Genomic DNA, 22,528 nt, shown 5'->3' on the forward strand with positions numbered 1-22,528 from the left:
AGAACGTTCCTCCACTGATAACAGTGGCGTGATTTAAAAAAACAACACATTCCAGCACCAGATCGCTTCTTATTTAACTCAAATTAATGTCAACTGGATGTTTCATTTGCATTATAGGCTATCCATGCAGCAAAATTTTCAAAAAAATGTCATGTCCCACCCGCAAATTATGCCTACACGCACATTCTTTTCATGAGTATTGTTGCAAGTCGCGCTCTCACTGATATCTGATGATCAATAGTGGCTCACTAAATAAAATAATTCAACACAATAAGCAATTACAATAAGAAGACCATTGTAGAGAAAGAGTAAGAAGAGAGTTTGTGAGCGCATCCAGTTGAGTGCGAGAGTGAAGGAAATCCGCCAGCGAGCTGAAAGATTTGTGCTCGCGCGTTACTTGGATGCGCTATCGACATTTTTCATTAAAATAACGAAATAGAAACGGACTCAAATAAACTATAAAAAGGTGAAGATAATCATGTCTGAAAGCTGCAATCGATTTTTCATTGGTTAAATCAATGGAGAATGTCTCGTATTTTTTCCACGGGATCGGCGCTTATGTCCTGATTCATCCAAGCTTAATAATGGCAGTGAGCGGGACCAACAAGTATGAAGCTCAAGAAAGTGCCTCTATCCACATCCATCTATCATAAACATACTCCTCATGGCTCCGGGGGGTTAATAAAGGCCTTCTGAAGCGATATTTAACAAATTATGAAGTTATAAAATAAAATATTTAGCTTCTGCCAGACAGCCTTTCGTGTTCCGTACTTTTTTTATAATTCATGCGCCTACTTTCTATTCTATGCACAAATTCTCCTATGATAACTTTTTAGTATTACATGAGGCTGAGAAAAGAACAACCCTGCAGACAGCAGGTAAATGCCGTTATCACTGTTTTCCAAATTCGTGAAGTAAATATGTTTACACTGCTTTTTAAAAATGCCAGGTGCAGGTGTTTGACATGCGTTTGACCAATCAACGTACACTTACGTTACTGGTAGTTCCTATAGAGCTGGTTTAGACCTTACTCTGAAGTAGGAGCTAATTTAGTTCCCCCATAAGGAGTTCCTAGAACTAAAATTGTTACTAGTTCCTGTGGTGCGAACACGGCAAAATCCGGGTACTTCAGCCAATAGTTCTAGGAACTATGAAAAGGTTTCTTCGGTGCAAAAGCCCCTTATAATTAACCAGAGCCCGGTTGCATAAACTGCTTAGATTAGTCTTAAAACTTAGTCATCTAAGTTTTACCCCTTGGTTAACTGCCAGTTGGTCAAACTAGTTCTTAAGACAGTCATAACATCGTGACTAAGTTTACTGTAACTGTCATCAGATCTCCTGGGTCAGATCTCCTGGGTTTTTTTTTTAATAAAGTGTTAATAAAGTGTTTAGATGCCAGCTTGACAGTTTTTGAGACTTTCCCTAAGCGAGTGAAGAATTAGCAATATTGGGAAGCCTTCTCAGATTACATGAAACACCTCTTTCAGTAGCTTAGTGGGTATACAATCAAGTTGAATGTTGGTTTTGATGCTTTACATGTCAAATGTTTTGATGTCTGTTGCTTTGTGCCATTAAAGTGGGGTTAACATTGTCTTTTTTTTTTTTTTTTTTTTTTTAGACCTGATGGCACTGAAAGAGGAGGCTGAGGTACGGAATGAAATGGAAGATAAAGATCAATGTAAGCATCATCATAATTTTATAACTGGAGAAAAATCTTTTAGTTCCTCACAGCCTGAAAAGGCTTCCTCACTAAAAGGAACTCAAAAGAAAGGAACTAGAAGACAATACACCTGCCAACAGTGTGGAAAGAGTTTTAAACAAAAAGGACACTTTAAAGAACACATGAGAATTCACACTGGAGAGAAACCCTACATGTGCACTCAGTGTGGAAAGAGTTTCAGTCAAAAAGGACACTTCAAAGAGCACATGAGAATTCACACTGGAGAGAAGCCTTTTACCTGCCATCAGTGTGGAAAAGGTTTCACTGGAAAAGGAAACCTTAAAAAACACATGAGAATTCACACTGGAGAGAGTCCTTTTATGTGCCAACAGTGTGGACACAGATTCAATCATACAGGAAGCCTTAACAGGCACATGAGAGTTCACACTGGAGAGAAGCCTTACTCGTGTCCTCAGTGTGGAAAGAGCTTCAGTCAACATGGAAATCTTGTAAAACACATGAGAATTCACACTGGAGAGAGCCCTTTTATGTGCCAACAGTGTGGACACAGATTCAATCACAGAGGAAGCCTTAACAGGCACATGAGAGTTCACACTGGAGAGAAGCCTTACACGTGTCCTCAATGTGGAAAGAGTTTCAGTCAACATGGAAATCTTGTAAAGCACAAGAAAATTCACATTGGACAGAGTCTTTTCACCTGCCAACTGTGTGAAATAAGTTTCACTCTGAAAGGAAACCTTAAAAAACACATGAGAACTCACACTAGAGAGAAGTTGTTTACATGTCATCTATGTGAAAAGACTTTCAGATATAAGGTGACCCTTGAGTACCACATGAGGACTCATGTATGAGAGAACTGTTTTATACGTCATCAGTGTGGAATGAGTTTTACTGTAAGGAATCAAGTAATAGCACACTGGAGAAAAGCCTTTCATGTGCCATCATTGTGAAATGAATTGCATAAATAAAGCAAACCTTGAGGTTTACTAAGATCCCAAGTGGTGTTTAGATCATTGGTTCTTAATCCTGGTACTGGGCACCCCCGTTCACAGAAGTACTGAGATAAAAGTTTGTAGTTTGTATATAAACTCGGAAGTCTATGTTAGCGATTAAAACAAGGCAAATCAGCTTTTAAAAGTAACTTGGCACTTCAAATAACAGTTGTATCAGTTATATTGTTACAGCTCTTGGTGGCAACAAGTGACTGTTAAAATCTATTTGACATTGAATCATTCATTCAAAAGATTTGATCAAAAACATTTAGTTGAAGAAAGTAGTTATGAGTGAGTCAATGAATCATTAGTTAAAAGCAATTGTTACAATAATTCAATTAAATATTTTTAAATAGACTGCAGCAATTAATATTTTGCCCTCTAGAAAATAATTATTTTGTTTAGTTATCTGTTCAGAATCGTGGGAGAATCATGATCTCTATTTGAAAAAAGCAAAAAAAAAAAAAAAAAATGTGATTTTCATTTTATCTAGAATCGTACAGCTCTAATACAAATTAAAATAACACATGCGTTATTCATCTTCCCACTGCTGTAGCGATTTCTTAAAATGTTATGCATTTAGCCCTATGTGATGTCTATTTTTATATTGTTTGTCAACACACATTACATATTATGTGTGTGCATCCACTAATCTTCCATACTGACTAGTGCTGGCTTTTTGACAATTCATAATCATTCATAATTATTTTGAGCAATAGGATTATATAAAATACATAATATAATTATATTATGTAAGTATATGTTATATAATTAAATGATATAAGTAGCCTATATAAAATTACAAAGTAAATATTCATCAATTAAAATTAAGTACTTTTGTACTTTGACTCAAGTAAAATTGAAAAGGAGTACTAGATACTTTTACTGGAGCAATATTTTATTACACATATTACTTTTACGCAAGTACTTGATTTGTGTACTTCGTCCACCAATGTTGATTTGTATAAAGTCTGAATTCATGGTTTTGTCAGGCCTGTCCATAAAACGGTAAGGTAAAAAGATGTTTAAAATACATAATGTATTGGCACCCAAGTATCTTGATAGTATTGAATCGGGAAATAGGTGTATCATCCCAGCCCCAGAAGGAAGCAGACTTTGGAAGAAAAGCTTGTCCTCTGTGAGGGAGGTGGAGCTGTCCTCTGCAGATTTTGAAGAAGCAGCCTCTCAATCTGGGCCTTTCTCTGTCTGGAGTCGTTCTGTCTGTATGACATGGAAACACATTTTGTGAATATACTGAATTCCAAGATGAAAGGACCATCAGAGTTTCTCAACGTCTTACAGCGTGCTCTCTACCTAAACCCGCTTTGCATCCTCTGCCCTCCGTACCATCAGTCGCCCTTCCACCTGAACCAGTGCAGGTGGACTCTTACCACTCTTACCACACATGCAGAGCGTCAGAGAAGAATTCTCAATCAACTATGCCTGTACTGTGGGGGAGAAGGTCACATCATCACAGCCTGCCTGGTCCGACCACCATGCTCAGCGGTGAGTACTATGTTCAATGTTCAATGTACTATTCAACTTCCACCTCAAATAGCTACCTTATCACGAACAACTGTACATATCTTAACTCCACAAATCTGTGTTTCAGCACAAGTCCTCATCGACTCTGGTTCCGTGGGGAACTTAATCTCAACCCAGCCTCTCTAGAAACTCAATTCCTGGAGGAAATGCTGCTCCCAGGAATTGAGAATGCTTGCACAATGAGGATATCATCCTGGGACACCCGTGGATGTCACAACACCAACCTTGTATTAACTGGAACACCGGTGAAATCCTGTGGTGGAGTGAGTCTTGTTTTCATGCCTGCCTGTCATCTGTCCACAAACCTTCCATCCCTTGTTCTCAAACCTTCTCTGACCAGGAACCACCATCTATCTTTCTCAATTCAGCCACCGTCGAGAGTCCTGAGGTTGAAAGCAAGGTGGAGATTCCTCCAGAGTACCGGGCATTCCAGGATGTATTCAGCAAGCGGTTGGCTACCCAACTTCCTCCAAATTGGGCTATGGGACTGTGCAATCGACCTGCTACCTGGGGCAACTCTGCCCAAAGACAGAGTTTATCCACTGTCCATCCCAGAGCAGAAGTATATCGCATGGAGTATTATATCCAGGAGGTGCTTTAACAATACTTAATTCGATCTTCAACATCCCCTGCCACTTCCAGATTCTTCTTGATGGCAAAGAAGGACATAGGCTTGCGGCCACACATCGACTACCGTCATCTCAACTCTCAAACGGTGAAGTATAGTTATCCACCTCCTCTGGTCCCCGGTGCCTCTGGAACAGCTACGGGGAGCTCGGATCTTCTCCAAGCTGGACCTGCGGAGCACATACAATCTCATTTATATACGCCGAGGTTATGAGTGGGAGACCGCCTTCGTTACACCTTCTGGACACTGAATATCGGGGTATGCCATATGGCCTGTCCAACTCACCCTCCATCTTCTAGGGCTACATGAATGAGGTGTTCCGGGAGTTCCTCTAGCGATTCGTCATCATATACAAATACGATATCCTCATATATTCCCGGAACCTGGCCAAACATCGCCTCCATGTGAAGCAGGTCCTTGAGAAGCTCTGCCATCATCTATACCTCAAGCTGGAGTAGTTTAAGTTCCACACCACCTCTGTACACTTCATGGGTTATGTCATTGACTAACATGGCATCAGGATGGACCAGAGGAAGGTGGAAACTATCCGGAACTGGCCTCAACCAGCTACCATCAAAGAACTACAACACTTCCTGGGATTTGCCAGCTTCTACCGAAGGTTTATCCACAATTACACCCTGCTCAGTTCACCTCTCACTTCTCTTCTCAAGGGCCAGTCCAAGTCTCTGTTCTGGAACCCATCTGCTATCAAAGCTGTCCATCAGCTCCAAGAAGCATTCCAAACTGCTCCGATCCTGGTTCATCCCAATCTAGATTTCCTGTTCATCGTCAAGGTTGACATCTCTTCCACCTGGGGTTGGAGCTGTCACAGCGGCAGAGTGATCCTCCACGACTCCATCTATGTGCCTTCTATTCCAAGAAGCTGTCTCCGGCGGAGCAGAATTACGATATCGCAATCGTGAGCTCTTAGCCATCAAGCTAGCTATAGAAGAGTGGAGACACTGGCTGGAGGGAGAGAATAACCATTTTGAGGTTATCACCGATCACCGGAATGGCTCAAGATATCTCCTGATACATCAAGGGATGCTCAGTCTGCACCATTATCAACACTCCCTGGAGACTCCCTGAAGGAAAGCTGGTTCCACTGCCCATTCCACACTATCCATGGTCTCACCTGGGCATCGACTTCATGACTGACCTCCCACCTTCTGACAATCCTACCTGTGTGTTTGTCATCGTTGACCGCTTGTCAAAGGCATGCAAACTCATCCCTCTCAAAGAATTACCAGTTGCATTCGAAGTTGCTGAAGCACTCTTCTAAAATGTGTTCCGCCACTTCGGCCTTCCTGAAGACATTGTATCAGTTCGTGGTCCCCAATTCATCTCCCGTGTATGGCAAGCATTCTTCAAACTGCTGGTAGTGTCAGTAAGTCTCTCCTCTGGTTACCACCCTCAAAATTAACGGCCAGACTGAATGGAAAATCCAGGAGATTGGGAGGTACCTGAGGTCCTACTGCCACCAGAACCAGGACAGCTGGAGCCAGTTCCTTCACTGGGCGGGGTACACCCAGAACTCCTTCAGACAATCCACCACTGGGCTTACCCCGTTTCAATGTATCCTTGGATACCAACCTCCGTTATTCCCCTGGTCCAGTGAGCCCTCGGAGGTTCCAGCTGTCAACCACTGGTTCCAGCAGAGTGAGAGAGTATGGGACTCAGCTCACGTGCAGCTCAATGAGGTCACCTACAGGCTAAACCTTCACTACCGCATCTCACCATCATTTCATGTGTCACTCCTTAAACCTCACACTGAACCCTCTTTGTCTTTCCCCACAGAATTGGTGATGAGGTACTTCCTCTTCCTGAACTAGCAGACGAGGAAGCCATCTACCGGGTCTGGGCCATCTTCGACACATGGCAACGGGGGCCCAGGAGTACCTCATCGACTGGGAGGACCACGGTCCTCGCGCAATTCCACTCTGAACACCCAGGTCGCCCAGGGGTCGAGGTAGGCCCCATCATCGTTGTCCAATCCGGCCGTCAGGAGCCGCCCTTGGAGGAGGGGGTACTGTCACGGAGTCATAACCGTCGCAGACCACTAACCTTCCATTGTCACCAGATCAGCACACTCCACCCACTTGTTCACTCTTCCTGGAATTCTGATTCATGGCACCTGCACCTCATCATCAGCACTTACTATAAAGAGACACTTCTCCTGCACTCCTTTGTCTGGTCTCGTCTGTACGAACACTAAAGACTCCTTACCTGTTACTTAACTGCTTCTTTGGAATACTCACCCATCTTCTGTCATCTGTCACCTGTCCTTCATCTGCTTCAACTCCACACATCTGCAAAGAGACTTATTACTATCCATCTAAGTCTACTATTCATCTCGATATTTTTTATACTCTCCAATCTGCATTCCTGTCCAAATCCATGCCTCTGTTCAATAAACTCTGTTTTACAAACTTATCTGTCTGCATCCTTCTGTTGGGTGATATTGTCAAACTGATGAAGATGTTTTCTTAATTTGCTTGTGTTTTTTTCTATTTGCATGTGCTTTCTTCAGTTACAGCACAGTGAGCTCTTTCGGCCACCATAAATATTAATAAAAGTGTTGGATTTGAGCAAAAAATCTCTGATGTTCCTAACTCTGGGCTCCATCCAGTCTGAGCTAACTAACAAAACCCCCAGCTAAGTACTTTATGGCCTCGCAAGCTTGTAAGAAATAATCTAAGCTAAGGAAGAACATCAACTTTGGGCAGTAAACCCAAGACTAATGGTCGAAAAGATGACACATCGTGATTCGCATGAGGAAAACCATGGGTTAACGGTACACGTCTTTTGATCTCCTGAGACGGAGAAATGAGACAGACCTTTTTTCTCTACAAGACCTTTGAATGACCTTTTAAACAGGATTTAAATCTCTTAAAAACCACAGAGACTGCTATATATATATACATAAATATATATGGTACATACGGATTATTGTTCCTATGTTTTATTATCTCTTTGGATCCAGAATGTTTTGGTTGTGTGGACTGTCAATGGAGGGACAAAATCAAAACTTTGGTTTAAAAATCAGTAAATATAATAAAGTCAAAAGAATAATTATTAGAGTCATATCCAGGCTGAAGAGGTGTGAATGTGTGCAGGAGAGACTGAAACTGAATGGGGCATCTTGCACCACAAAACAAGGGACAATACACTTAATGGATGCTTAGAAGATGTATATAAACATCAGTTTATTCATTTTAGAGTCTTCTCTAAATATAATCACATGACATGGTTTACATATATTTAATAAACCTCAGAGTTTTTAGAGTAATCATCTTCAGATTTTAAATAGAACATGGTCAGGAGGCTTTAGCTGCAGTTTCTAGACTGAAACTATTTCAATTTTATGTTCATAAAAATACATTTCTAATAACCTTACCAAACATTTAAGCTCTTTATAACTATTTTTTCATTAGGACAATAATTAATTCTGACTTAATGACAAACTGCCAAGTGTCTGCTTTGAAATGAGACCATATTAATGCTTGAAGTACTCATGCTTGTGAATTCGGCTTTATTAATTCATACACTTAAACACTTTTTAAACTCAAATCACATTTGGCACTATTGCATTTTAATCTAATTTATCTGGTATCTCAAACATTGTAGTTTTAATTTTAATCAAAAAGCACACACTCTTTCTTTAGTAGTTAATAATATATTCATCAAATGATTGGGCAATATTTCACTATGTACTTAAATAGATTGTAAACTAATAATCTAATTATGATTGTAGACAGAAGAGTGTGAACAGGACTTTTATTTTGGTCGTACGATATGACGCCATAAGGCTGCGCCGCGCTCCTGCGTCTGTTGTTCGGCTGAAGAAAGGTATGTGTTTTTAAGCATTTTACGGTGTTTTAATCGATACAAAACGTTCAGGCATTTTTATAGGTTTACATGCGACGTAAGATAACTTAAGTATTATTGAATTTAACATTGTAATACTTCATCAAACATACATACATTATTTTTGTTAAGTAATGTTAAATAACATCCACACGTGAGTATTAGAAAAGATGCGTCTCTTTTCGCTCCCTATCGTGAATCATTTTATCTTATCTTCGTTCGGTCTCTGGCGAGTGATGGTGGAGAAGAGAAACTCCGAGGCAGTTGAATCAAATGCTTCGCGAAATGATTCAGTGATTCTGAGCGCTCGAATCACCTCACGCTGGCGACACCTGCTGGTTAAAACTGTGTAACAACGAGAACAACAAACACAAATATGAGAAATAATAACTTTACAAACCATCAGCAAATTTATTTTACAGCACTGTAACCCATGTACATACTAAGTACTTATTATAGTAAGTACAATAGCAGGGTAATAACTATAAACTAACCCTGAACTTATCCCTTACCCTAAACTTAACCCTTGTAGTTATCTAATATTACCAGTACTTTCTTGTGGTAAGTACTGTAAAGTACGTTAGTGCACATACTGTAAAAATAAAGTGCAACTCAAATGTTTTTTTTTTTTTTTATATGAAAGTGTAGTAAATATAATCTTCAAATCAATAAATACTAAATGTAAATCTTAAATAGTTTGTATAATTCGCATTCTGTTATTAATTTGAGTGTTTTTTGTCTAATCAGGTGAGTTAAGTCATTAACTCTCACTCTAACTCCCTTACCAGTGTGCTGACTACTGAACTAGGGAGCTGATTGAGACGCACCCAGAGATTTAGTTTGGATTTATTTTTCTTTCTGTTAATTATCCTCATCTTAAATATGACAAATTGTTCAAACACACAGAAAAACTCCTGGTGAAGCGACTGAGATCCACATGACACTATTATAAAGATGGCGTTTATTAAAGAGGAGAGTGAAGACTTGAAGATTGAAGAAACATTCAGAGTGAAACAAGATGACACTGAGGAACAAACAGGTTGGTTTCATTCTCAAAGCTTCTCAGAGATTCTTATTAAAATGTCCAGTGGTGAAAATGATCAAAAATACTAATGCTGAAAAAAAAAAACTGTGCAGCATCCTAACAAGCAATGTCAGGAAGGCGATTTGCAAACACTCACAAAATATAAAGTGCCATACTTGTGTGTTCTGGATGTGTTGGATCACAAACAGTTGGTACTGATCCATCTTTGAGAATTATATTTGCTGTGAGGTTCTCCATAGGGATGAGCATATCGATACTATATTTTGTTGGCTTGTGTACTTACATTATCTCAGATGTTTCCAAGAATGTTTAAATCCAGAGAAATAAGCCATTTTACTATGTCCATGACACCATAGCTGCGTTACCCTCGATTTCCGTTTTATTTTGTAGAAACCACGGAAACACCAAAGACACTTTCATATTTTATGTTTTTTTTTAGAGAAGGTAACAACTGTTTGGATACATTTATAGACAGAAAACTAATCATTTGTTATATAACTCAACACTTTTAGTCTTATTGTTTTGAATCCCATTTTCTTGATTTTCCGTGAGTACCATGCTTTACCATGCCTCAGAGAAAAACACTATTTTGTCAAGTGACTACCAAAGCATAATCAGATGCAGCTTTATTTTTAGTAACAGCAATACAGCATTTTCTCCATCATATAATTTCCTTTAAAATTAATTGCATGCCATTTAACGACACAATCCATACAGCATTTAATATGATATTCTAATATCGATCTTACTGCAGTGTTCAACAAGTGTCTCACAGCAGCCGCCGAGCGAACGCACAGAGTAACGTTATAACATCATTCAACACACAAATGTTTCTAATATTTTCAAATATGTTAGTTGTGGTATCACCAAGTTATCCACAGCAAAATCCAAGGTATTTAACCAAATCCTCACTGAAATTCATCACAATACTGTTTTTCTGCAAAACTGAACATGGTTCAATTCAGAAGATCTTACTTTTCAGATATTCTAAACAAATAGTATGATGGATATTTTATATCATTGTTTTGTTTTTCTTTTGTTTTGTTCTGTGCTCTCTCACTTGCATCTGTGAGTGTTTTGCTTTCAGGTTCAGCTTTCGAGGCATTGTATATATGTTAATATATATCAAACATATTCAGCTCCCCCCCTGACAAAAATATTGCCAGTTTTCTTTTACTAAATCATTACATTACTGTGTGATGAGTTTTTGATCTGATGGTTGTGCAGAGAGTTTGTCCCCGTTTCTTTCCCCGTTTCTTAATTTTTTTATTTATTTTTGCTGCGTCTTAAACCCTCAAACAGGGGTCTCCATCCTTTCTCCTCAAGGGCTACCGTCCTGCAGAGTTTTGCTTCACACCTGAATCAGCTAGTCAAGGTGTTTAAGGTATAAAAGTTTAGTGTGTTGGTGCAGGGTTGGAACTGAAGAGTGCAGGAAGGTTGCCGTCCAGGAACAGGGTTGGCCACCCATACCATAGAAGATTGAGATCAGTCTATAATTAACCAGAGGCTGGTTGCATAAACTGCTTAGACTAGTCTTAAAACTTAGTTATCTTTTCTTTTTTTTTTCTAATTTGAATTGGAAAGGTTAGACAGATTACCCCTTGGTTAACTGCCAGTTGGTCAAACTAGTTCTTAAGACAGTCATAACATAGTGGCTAAGTTTATTGTAACTGATATCAGATCTCCTGGGTTGAGACTTGCCCTAAAGCGAGTGAAGAATTAGCAATATTGAGAAGCCTTCTCAGATTACATGAAACACCTCTTTCAGTAGCTTAGTGGGTATACAATCAAGTTGAATGTTGGTTTTGATGCTTTACATGTCAAATGTTTTGATGTCTGTTGCTTTGTGCCATTAAAGTGGGGTTAACATTGTCTTTTTTTTTTTTTTTTTAGACCTGATGGCACTGAAAGAGGAGGCTGAGGTACGGAATATAATGGAAGAGAAAGATCAATATATCCATCATCATAATTTCATAATTGGAGAAAAATCTTTTAGTTGCTCACAGCCTGAAAAGACTTCCTCACTAAAAGGAACTCAAGAGACAGGGACTAGAAGTCAGTTCATCTGCCAACAGTGTGGAAAGAGTTTCAATCAAAAAGGACACTTTAAAGAGCACATGAGAATTCACACTGGAGAGAGCCCATTTATCTGCAAACAGTGTGGAAGCAGATTCAATCAAAGAGGAAGCCTTAACAGGCACATGAGAACTCACACTGGAGAGAAGCCTTACACGTGTCCTCATTGTGGAAAGAGTTTCAATCAAAGAGGACACTTTAAAGACCACATGAGCGTTCACACTGGAGAGAAACCTTATACCTGCCAACAGTGTGGAAACAGATTCACTCGAAAAGAAAGCCTTAACAGGCACATGAGAGTTCACACTGGAGAGAAACCCTACATGTGCACTCAGTGTGGAAAGAGTTTTAATCAAAAAGGACACTTTGAAGAACACATGAGAATTCACACTGGAGAGAGTCCTTTTATGTGCCAACAGTGTGGACACAGATTCAATCATAGAGGAAGCCTTAACAGGCACATGAGAGTTCACACTGGAGAGAAGCCTTACACGTGTCCTCAATGTGGAAAGAGCTTCAGTCAACATGGAAATCTTGTAAACCACATGAAAATTCACACTGGACAGAGCCTTTTCACCTGCCAACAGTGCGAAATAAGTTTCACTCTGACAGGAAACCTTAAAAAACACATGAGAACTCACACTGGAGAGAAGTTGTTTAGATGTCATTTATGTGAAAAGACTTTTGGATATAAGGTAACCCTTAAGTACCACATGAGGATTCATGTATGAGAGAACTGTTTTATACGTCATCATTGCAGAATGAGTTTTACTGTAAGGAATTAAGTAATTTCATGTGCCATCACTGTGAAATGAATTGCATAAATAAAGCAAACCTTGAGGTTTACTAAGATCCCAAGTGGCGTTTAGATCAGTGGTTCTTAATCCTGGTACTGGAAAAAGTTATTGGATATAAACTCAGAAGTCTACGTTAGCGATTAAAACAGAGCAAATCAGCTTTTAAAAGTAACTTGGCACTTCAAAAAACAGTTGTATCGATATCGTTACAGTGCTAGGTGGCGACAAGTGACTTAAAATCTATTTGACATTGAATAATTCATTCAAAAGATTTGATCAAAAACTTTGATTCATTATAGAGGTTGACATAGCTGGTGGTAATGACGCAGATGTTAATGTACATGGTGTTGATGTAATAGATGTTGATGTAGATTGTAGTGTAGGAGACAAGGAGGGTGGCTCAAAGGTCCCAGTCGGCAGGTCATCCTCCTAAGACAATGTTCTTTGTAAATAATTGGAATCTTTTCTGGGAGCGACCTACGCTCTTCCGTGCTGATGGCCTGCACCCCAACAGAATAGGAGCGGATCTTCTGTCGGAGAACACATCCAAGATGCTTCGCATCGTATGACTAGTAAGTCAAACCTCAAATCACAGTCTGTGTTCTACCCACTTAATTGATAGAAATGTGAGTGTAAGTACGGTCTATAGAAACTGTCTATTCCCCGAATAGTGAGATCTAACAATAAACCTATAGGATCTAGAAAAAATCTGATTCGCAAATTCGCAAAATTACTGAACAAAAACAATTTCTAAAGCTAGGGCTCCTAAACATTAGATCACTGACACCTAAGGCTGTTATTGTAAATGAAATGATCACAGATAATAGTCTTGATGTAATTTGCCTTACTGAAACCTGGCTTAAACTAAATGATTATTTCGGTCTTAATGAGTCTAGTCCACCTGGATACTGTTATAAGCACGAGCCCCGTCTGATTGGTCATGGTGGTGGTGTTGCAACAATCTACAGAGATATTCTTAACATTACTCAGACAACAGAACACAGGTTCAATTCATTTGAAGTGCTTGTGCTAAATATTACACACTCAAATATAAGAAAAAAGTCGCTACTATCTCTTGGTTTGGCTACCGTTTATAGACCTCCAGGGCCCTATGTTGATTTCCTAAAAGAGTTTGCAGATGTAGTACTCCTTTATCAACAAGTGAGAGTGAGAGAGACTAAACGGTGTCATTCAAGTGATCCTCTGTGTTGTTTTGAGGATGCCACACAGTCATCATGACAACTCTCAACTCTCAACTGCCACTCCGTTCTGTTCCGTGCAAACTCATTATAATTAAAGTAATATAAATAAAACTTATATATACTGTATGTAAATAGAAATATACACACACACATATTTTTGTGACCCAGATTATGCAGGATGGTCACACAGACTTTCTCTCAGACCTATTGGTCAACGTTGATAAAGCCCTGTTTGTTGAAGATCTTAGAGCGCAAAAGGAGAGAAACTCGTTTAGAGGTCTTTAGAATTGCGTGGAAAGACAGCACTTCCCGTTATAAAAAGGCTCTAAAAGCAGCCAGAACCGAACATCTCCGCAAACTTGTAGAAAATAATCAAAACAATCCAAGGTTATTGCTTAGTACAGTGGCTAGATTAATGAATAAACAGACATCCCTAGAACAAAATATTCCATTACAGTTTAGTAGTAATGATTTTATGAATTTATTCACTGAGAAAATCGAAAGCATCAGAAATACAATTGTAAATGTACAACCTTTGACAGTGTTTTATGATTCAGCCTCAATTATTGCCCCTCAAGAACAGTTGCAGTGCTTTACAACTATAGGACAGGAAGAGCTAAATAAACTTATCATTGCATCTAAACCAACATGTTTATTAGACCCAATACACACTAAACTGCTGAAAGAGTTGTTACCTGTAGCAGAAGAGCCTCTTCTCAATATTATTAACTCCTCTTTTTCTCTAGGTCATGTCCCAAGACCATTCAAGCTAGCAGATATTAAGCCCCTCATTAAGAAACTACAATTAGATCCAAATGTTCAAATGTCCCAGTTCAAATCTTCCATTTATGTCTAAAATACTAGAAAACGTTGTCGGGCAATTGTGCTCCTTTGACCAAGGCTGTATCTCAATACTAGTGTTACTTGATCTTAGTGCTGCGTTTGACACTTTAGATCATAAAATACTCTTAGATCAACTACAAAATTACGCTGGTATTTATGGACAGGCATTAAGGTGATTTAGATCGTACCAATCAGACGGTCACCATTTTGTCCATTTAAACGGGAAAAATCTAAGATAACGCCAGTGAATTATGGAGTGCCGCAAGGATCTGTGTTAGGCCCTCTGCTATTTTCAATATAGATGCTGCCACTCTGCAATATTATAAGAAAACATGGAATTATTTTCCAATGCTATGCCGATAATACTCAGTTATATACAGTATATTCATTCCATTTACTGATATACATTTGCTTAAACATTTTTACATTTCGGACATCATTTTCCTCTCCTGTGATCACTGCTTCACATTCTGCAATATCGGCCATTTTTTAAGGTTGTGCCCCAGTTTTAATGCCAAAGCTGGAACCGTGAAGACCTCATTATAATCTCGGAATCCCAAGGTATCTTTAACAGCTTTGATGACATGATAGAAGTTTGTGGTTATGAAAAAGTCTTTAATACTTTGCAGCTTTCCCTCTTTCCTAGCACACACCAACAAACTTCAAGCCTCATGCATTTTAGTTCTGATGTATTCGTGCTTGGTTTTGTTGCTCCCCATTTTGTTGCACAAGTGTTCTCCAAATTTGATGATGCATGTATCACTTTTAACCACATGTGTTGCTTCATCTTGCTTCATCTCACTGATCAGTTTCCATCATTTGTTTGTTACTCTATCAGGAACAGGCTATACGCGTAAGTACAGAGTGCTTGAACTCTGGATCTACCTTGTTTTGTGACCTGGCACTTCTTGGTCAGGTTGCACCTTGACATATGCCTCCAAAGTGATTTTCGTCTTAACAGCCCTTGGCATTTAAAACAGTTCATGTAGTCCTTAACATTCACATGTTTAGCAGTGGATTCACTGTAAACCCTAATGCTCAAAATGGCACTTGAAAGGGAGAGTAAACGCTAAAATTAAGTATTATATAATGTTTTTTGTGCAAAATGAATAGATAAGGGAGATTTAGTAGTGATTAATGTTTTGTTATTAATTAGAAGAGTTTCTGTCAATGTTGGTTTTTGGAGAGTTACCATCATGGTGACAAGTGGTGCATTCGGCTTGGTTTGAGAGCAGGTAAGTTACATGTTTTAAGTTGCTGTATTCATTCAGTAAGTGTTATACCATTGCTATTGTTAACATGTTAGCAAATTAGCAAGTTGGCTTTTTCTGAATTTTCTTATTAGGGTTTACAGTGAAGTAAATAAGTCATTTGATTTGGAAGAGCTCAAAATAAAAAAAGTGAATTAAGTAAATATTTTATGTTAATTGCTATCAAAGTGTATGAGTTAGCTAACTCAGTACTTCAAGTTAGGAGCAATTATCATGCATGAGTACTACAAACTCAAAACTTGATAGTTCTGCTTACTTAAAATTGGGAACATAACTCAAAAAATTTTATGTAACTGATTACCTCATATTTTTTGAGTAAGCCCATCTTATTTGGGTTCACAGTGTTGTTGACGTGTCACCAACACTCCTTTGCCAGCTTTTAGAACATTTGTGTTGTGTACACGGTTTCCCTTTATTCCTCAATAGATCCAGATTAATCCTTCTTTCTGTAGACCTCTTTGGAAAAGAAAGGGGTCTGAAATTTTTTGGAGTGTTCACATATGGGTCAAAAATCATGTGAACCATGCTCAGACCCCTGAAAAGGACCAAGTCTGAAAACAACCTAAGAGGCTATTGGCTGACAGTTAAAAAAAAAAAAAAAAAAGGTTTACTGCACTGCGTAGAGTATAGTACTGTCAAAGTTCGAGTGAGTGAGTGAGTGTATTACCTGCATGTATATATAACATTTTCCTTTAGGTCCTATGTTCATAATAAAAATTTGTTTTAAATGTCCACTGCAATACTTTGTCATTTTAACAGTCAAGGGGTTTTCCGGTGCTTTGACAATGACTGCATTTGTCAGTTGATTCATCTTGTTCCATAGCCTATGTGTTCACAATCGATTCGTAGGTTAATATAAAAGTCTTCGCTACTGAACTTCGTGACTCACTCATAAAGACAGTGTTTGGTGCCATGTAATGGTGTAATAATGTAACTTTGACAAAATCCGAGATCACAATTAATAAAAGACTAAATTGTATATTTACAATAAAGGATTAGTTCACTTTCAAGTGTAAATTACCCCAAACTTTACTTACCCTCAAGCCATCCTAGATGTATATGACTTTCTTCATTCTGAGGAAGACAATCGGAGAAATATTAATAAATATCCTGATGCATCTGAGCTTTATAATGGCACTATACGTTACCAAACGAGTATGAGCTGAAGAAAGCGTCTCCATCCACATCCATCCATCATAAACATATTCCACATGGCTCTGGAGAGTTAATAAAGGCCTTCTGAAGCGAAGTGATGCATTTGTGTAAGAAAAATATCTATATTTAACAAGTTATGAAGTAAAATATCGAGCTTCTGCCAGACCACCTTCCGTATTCAAAATTATGGGAAAAAAATGGAACTGGTGTTGAATAGGGAAGGCGTAGGACAAACAGCGTAAGCTTTTTGAAGAATACGGAAGGCGGTCTGGCGGAAACTCGATATTTTAAATTTAAAGATCAAGGTAAATTGTACTTAATTTGTCTTCTGGGAAACATGCAAGTATCTTCTGTTGCTTCCGAAGGGCAGTACTAAAAAAGAAAAAGATATTTAAACAAAATAAGAAAAATTTGGACATCGTCATCCTGTTCAAAAGTTTTGCCGGGTGTACTCAGAGCGCCGCTATTACTGTTTACAGTGCATGGAATGGTGCGCTGTGATTGGTTGAGCGGATATATCGCATTCTGCAGAGAAAGGAGAGTGGCGTTTGTTGCGTTTTGGAAAGAAAAGGAGAAAACATGACAGAATAACACGACGGATATCGCATTTTGCGCAAAATTAATAAATGACTTTTCAGTACCGACCAGATACAATACTGATTTTGGCGGAAACTCAGTTTTTAAAAAAAATGGCATTTATCGTGTTGTGGAACCAAACTCTTCAGTTGTTCATGCTATAAATTAAACGAGACCTTAACAAAAATGCTATTACTCAGTCACGTACTCGGCTACAGTGAAGCTTTAATCAGGATAAAACCGTATATTGAACGCTAACATAAACAGCAGTAACATTTACAAGTGGCAGCATATCTAAACACTTTGACACAAACGGAAATACTTACCATTCAGAAACTTCCTTTAAAAACCGTGCTTGCAGAGGTTCTGCTTGACCCTCTTCATCATTACTGCTATCTGGGTCTGATTCGGGCTCAATTTGACATGGCAATATAGACGGCATTTATTTTCCACTGAAGCACACGTAACAACTAATGGTAAGTTTCCGGACGCTTCAGTGAATCACAATACACTGGGCCAGCTAACCATTCTGAGGCCATTGCTAATTCGGAGGGAGTGGTATCAGGAGTAGAATAATGTCTGGGCAAGCAATTGGTAACACTGTAGAAGCAGAATTAGACAGGCAGAAATGGAATGGAATATCTATAACTGTTTTTCATTACTGTATAATCACCTGAAACCAATCATTTTTGTTTTATACTGTACGTAGAATAAACCCTTCATATCATTCACTGTACTGATATAATTTGAAATGAAATTGTCAACAAATAGATTTGTGAAACAAATATTTTAATCTCTTGAGGCGCACTGTCCCGACTTTGTGCTTGACATCACTTTGTTTACCATGGTACACATTTACTATATAAAATACTGTCTAAAAACATTTAGAATAATAAAAAGTTATACATCATTTGGGTTTACTGTCAATCTACAGTGTTTTTTTTAATGATATAGATGCTCCAGCAACTCTCAGTTGGTGTGGCGTCTCTGCTTTCTTCATAGAGCGGTAGCAATGAGCTCTCACTGACATCTCATTTGTGGCCCTGTTTTTACCTGACACTTTAAGACAAAATTACAAATACATTAAATGTCAAACATTTCTACTAACGCCTGCTGCTGGACGGATCGTGAAAATAATGGCTGCTATGTTAGCCCTGCTAGTTCAGGCTAGCTAAACTTACCTTCATAATTGCAGAGATAAAACAACACATATAACTTGAAACCTTTCTCAAGTTGTTCTGCACATCCGGACAATTCTTTGCACATCATTGATTGTAACTTTTGGGCAAAACAAAGAGTAAACTTAGACGACTCTACCATAAAGTGTTAAACGCGGAAGTTGCGCATACATAGAGCCCGTTTCAAGGTGAATCCAAGGAGACACAGTCCTGTTATATTGAAGATTGTACTGGAAACATTAAAGTTTGACTCTGGGAAAATCTAATTTGGAGAACAAAACAACAAAAATGGTTAAAATTAAGTTTAAAATGTGTGTTTTTAATAACACAAATAAACAAAACTATTATAAACAAGATTTTGTTTTTGCGTTTGTAGGGTTGTATAATTAGTTTATTTCTTTATGAATAATTTTTAAAATTATTGCTGAAAGATTACAATAAAGTAAAATTTTAATGTACAACATGGTAATTTTTCAGTAAGGAACTACATTTCCATGTAGCCCAAAGCCTTACATCACCAAACAATTTTACATGTGCTTGCAGGTTCACGCCACATCAAAGATGAAGAGTGACGTTGACTTATCAGCCTATCAAAGAACAGCAGGTTAGCCTTTCCAAGTAACACCGATAGCCATGATTGCTTATGAGTGTGTATTGCTAATTTATGTATTGTACATGCATTTTAACGCTGTGCCTGCCACAGAAAGAATGGAGCTGGAGCCAATGAAACCTGCCCATGTGGCTAGGCTAGCCAGTAGTATCCGCCTTTATAGTAACAACCTAGTTTTAAAAAGTTACTTGTACTCTTGTTACTAGATCTTGCATAAAACAAGCTGTATTAAGGTTTTAATGTCATTTTTACTTTTGTTTAGAGATGCCAGGAAGCGCACAGAAAATGTTTCCAGGGTGCAACACCCTAATGTGTTGCATACAAGACATGCCCACTATGCAAAACAACTGCAGCCGTAAACAGCGAAAGTTGCAGCGAAGAGATGCAACTTTCAAAATAAAAAATCCGAACTACACTTTGATTCTGCAGTCACTGTTAGGTTATATTGTCTATACTGGTATATTGGTATTTACAACTATTAAATATGATACTGATTCTGTAATGAAGGGGTTCCCATGGAACATTCCAGGAGCTCCTACAGGACTGCATGTTTTGAATGTCACCCTAATCAAACATAGCTGATTCAGATCATCGGCTCATTAGTAGACACTCCAAGACCTGAAAGTGATTTTGAATGGGTTTTATCATCAGATAGGTTGAGAGTGTACCCAAACGATTTGGTGTTTCCTGAAACCATAGTTCAAACGAACATTCGCAAACAGCATCGCAAACTTGTGTGGTTAGAAGCATAGCGAGTTACGTAAGTGTGCTATTTGCCAAGTAGAAAAACAGTTGGTACCGATAGCCTTGTGGGCAGCGCACTGACATATGGCACTGTTGGGGTCTGGTGTCCCGAGTTCGAGTCCCAGCTTGTGGACCTTTCCCGATCCCATCCCCCTCTCTTTCCCACTTCGCTTCCTGTCCTATCTAAATAAAAAGGTGAAAATGCCAAAAATAGAGAAAAAAAAACAAAAAGGTAAAGGTCAAGACATATGGCTAAACTTTTGACTACATATTTATATTGCAGAAATAGGATGTTTATTTTTGAGAATGCAAGAATATATGCATAGTACTTAATGGTGAAATACCAACATCTCAAAAATGAGTCTAAGACTGATGGTGCGTTCACACCAGACGCGAATAAAGCGTTAAGCGCGAGTGATTTACATGTTAAGTCAATGCAAAGACGCGAATAGACATCCTGCGGCGCGATTCGCGTGAATGACGTGATTCGCGCGAGTTGAAAAATCTGAACTTTGGTGAAAATTCGCGCCGCGTTAACCAATCAGGAGCTCGCTCTAGTAGTGATGACGTAGCGTGAGGAGGCAGAAATCCGAAACAACATGGAGGACAAAATCATCCTCGCTGTACGATACATCTTTGTACTTTTTTAGAAACAGGAATAAAAAGAATTTTGCTTGGAAGAAAGTGAGTGAGAAGGTCGGACAATCTGGTAAGTTGTAAAAAACACTCTTTACTCAATTTGAGCTATATATACACATATTGAGACTACAAGCTAGCTAAAGCCGGCAAATTGAGCTTATTTGCCGTATTTTACAACTACTTTCCCGCTGACGAGTTGATGTGTTTATTCAGAGGAAGTGTGCAGAAATGAGACGAGCCGCCTGGCAGAAGCCCCTCTCATGACGCGAATTTGCATCTGTTGTGAAGTGAATTTCACACGCGAATGAAGCGAGTAAACTCAAAATGTTCAAGCGTCCAACTACGCGTGAATAGCGCGATTTATTCGCGCAAGTCACGTCTGGTGTGAACACCCCATTACAATTAAATAACATACAACATGAACTGTTCCATTAGAGTTGTGACAAAGTGTTTGTAAGAACAGTAAGAATTTTGTTTATTGCTATCAAACAACATTGATGGCTGTTTTAGAAGCAAAAAAAAAAAAAAAAGTTCTGAATCCACATCCTCTGAACCGAAATGAGTTAGACATATGGGAGCACAATGAGGTTCAGTGCCTCCTGGTAAATGTCCACATCAAACACTTCACTGGTTTTGAAAGGGTCAATGCTACCCTGGAGCTGGGCCTCTAGCATCTCTCGAAGTACTGTTTGCGTCATTGGAATGTCAGTTTGTTGCCTCGAATCCTCAACAGGAACTGGTCCATCCCAATCAATTCCCCAGTCAGACATATCACCCTATAAGAACAAATTATGAGAATTACTACATTAATAATTAGTAAAACAACTGGTCATTATAAAAATTGGTCAAGAATCAACAATGATGTACATCTGGAACTGTCTATACCGCTTCAGAAAGCTGTTTTAATGCGACAAGTAGCCCTGCCACCCACAGCTGCTGGGGAGACCTGTAGCCCTCTGAAGACAGGGGATGTCGGTCCCAGGTGTCAGCAAAGAATTTGAGATGCAAGTCCAGCCTTGGAAGCATCACAAAGTGTAGGCATGTGATGTGAACCTCATTGTTTGGGTCAAGAGCTCCGAAGTCCTCTAGGTGCTGGAAGGCCGCATTATAGATATGGATGATAAGTCCCGCCATAGCCTCTCTATGCATTGATTATGGACACTCTTGCCCGTGATGTAGCTCTTGCGCTCTTACAGAAAATGGACACATTCAATAATCATAATTTAACAGAAAAGGCAGACTTCCAACAAAATAACTGCAAACAATGGAAATATGCACTGCTTAATCTGACTAGAAAAGATGAATACATTTATAAAGCAACAGCCAATCGTTTTCTAAATCTGATACAACAATAAACACCTGGGATTTAAAAAATAAAATAAAATCCAACATTGCAGATATTAAGTATTGAAATATTCAACTAACACCAGTGCTGCAGATTTGTATTAACAAGTCAAAACACTCTGTAGTACTTTGTACTTTTCTGACTTATTGCACCTACCAGGACTCCGATCAGGATGTTCAAGCATGAACCTTGCCACATCTACATTTTCCCCACCATGGTCACTGCAGACATGCTGAGGCAGACCATAAACATGCTCAGCTTCCAAGAAGCAGTACAGTACAGTTGAGGCCCTGTTGTTATTGCTGGCTTTCAGGAACATCATTTTGCTGCTAAA

The 22,528-nt window shown here is 38.8% G+C and overlaps 3 protein-coding genes across 12 annotated transcripts in view; 2 read left to right on the forward strand and 1 right to left on the reverse strand.

The window, feature by feature from the left end:
- LOC127510680 (gastrula zinc finger protein XlCGF8.2DB-like) overlaps nt 1–2,679 on the forward strand; it is a 220,351-nt gene extending 217,672 nt beyond the window's left edge. For all 5 annotated transcript variants that reach the window (XM_051890591.1, XM_051890589.1, XM_051890590.1 and 2 more), the window contains exon 3: nt 1,619–2,679. In XM_051890591.1, the coding sequence (XP_051746551.1) occupies nt 1,619–2,532 (914 nt within the window). In that variant the 3' untranslated portion in view covers nt 2,533–2,679. The remainder of the gene's footprint in view (nt 1–1,618) is intronic.
- Nucleotides 1–12,692, forward strand: part of LOC127510601 (gastrula zinc finger protein XlCGF8.2DB-like) — a 142,725-nt gene extending 130,033 nt beyond the window's left edge. Inside the window, exons 1-3 of one of the 3 annotated variants that reach the window (XM_051890360.1) lie at nt 8,270–8,695; nt 9,620–9,752; nt 11,652–12,692. In XM_051890360.1, coding sequence (XP_051746320.1) covers nt 9,668–9,752; nt 11,652–12,565 — 999 coding nt within the window. In that variant the 5' untranslated portion in view covers nt 8,270–8,695; nt 9,620–9,667 and the 3' untranslated portion in view covers nt 12,566–12,692. Of the gene's footprint in view, nt 1–8,269; nt 8,696–9,619; nt 9,753–11,651 lie in introns of those variants that run through there. The other 2 variants (XM_051890361.1, XM_051890359.1) reach the window with 2 other exon arrangements.
- Nucleotides 1–22,528, reverse strand: part of LOC127510688 (gastrula zinc finger protein XlCGF7.1-like) — a 201,910-nt gene that overhangs the window by 37,418 nt on the left and 141,964 nt on the right. The gene's annotated exons all lie outside the window — the stretch shown is intronic.

Source organism: Ctenopharyngodon idella, chromosome 4 (assembly GCF_019924925.1).
Source record: "Ctenopharyngodon idella isolate HZGC_01 chromosome 4, HZGC01, whole genome shotgun sequence".
Taxonomy (NCBI): domain Eukaryota; kingdom Metazoa; phylum Chordata; class Actinopteri; order Cypriniformes; family Xenocyprididae; genus Ctenopharyngodon; species Ctenopharyngodon idella.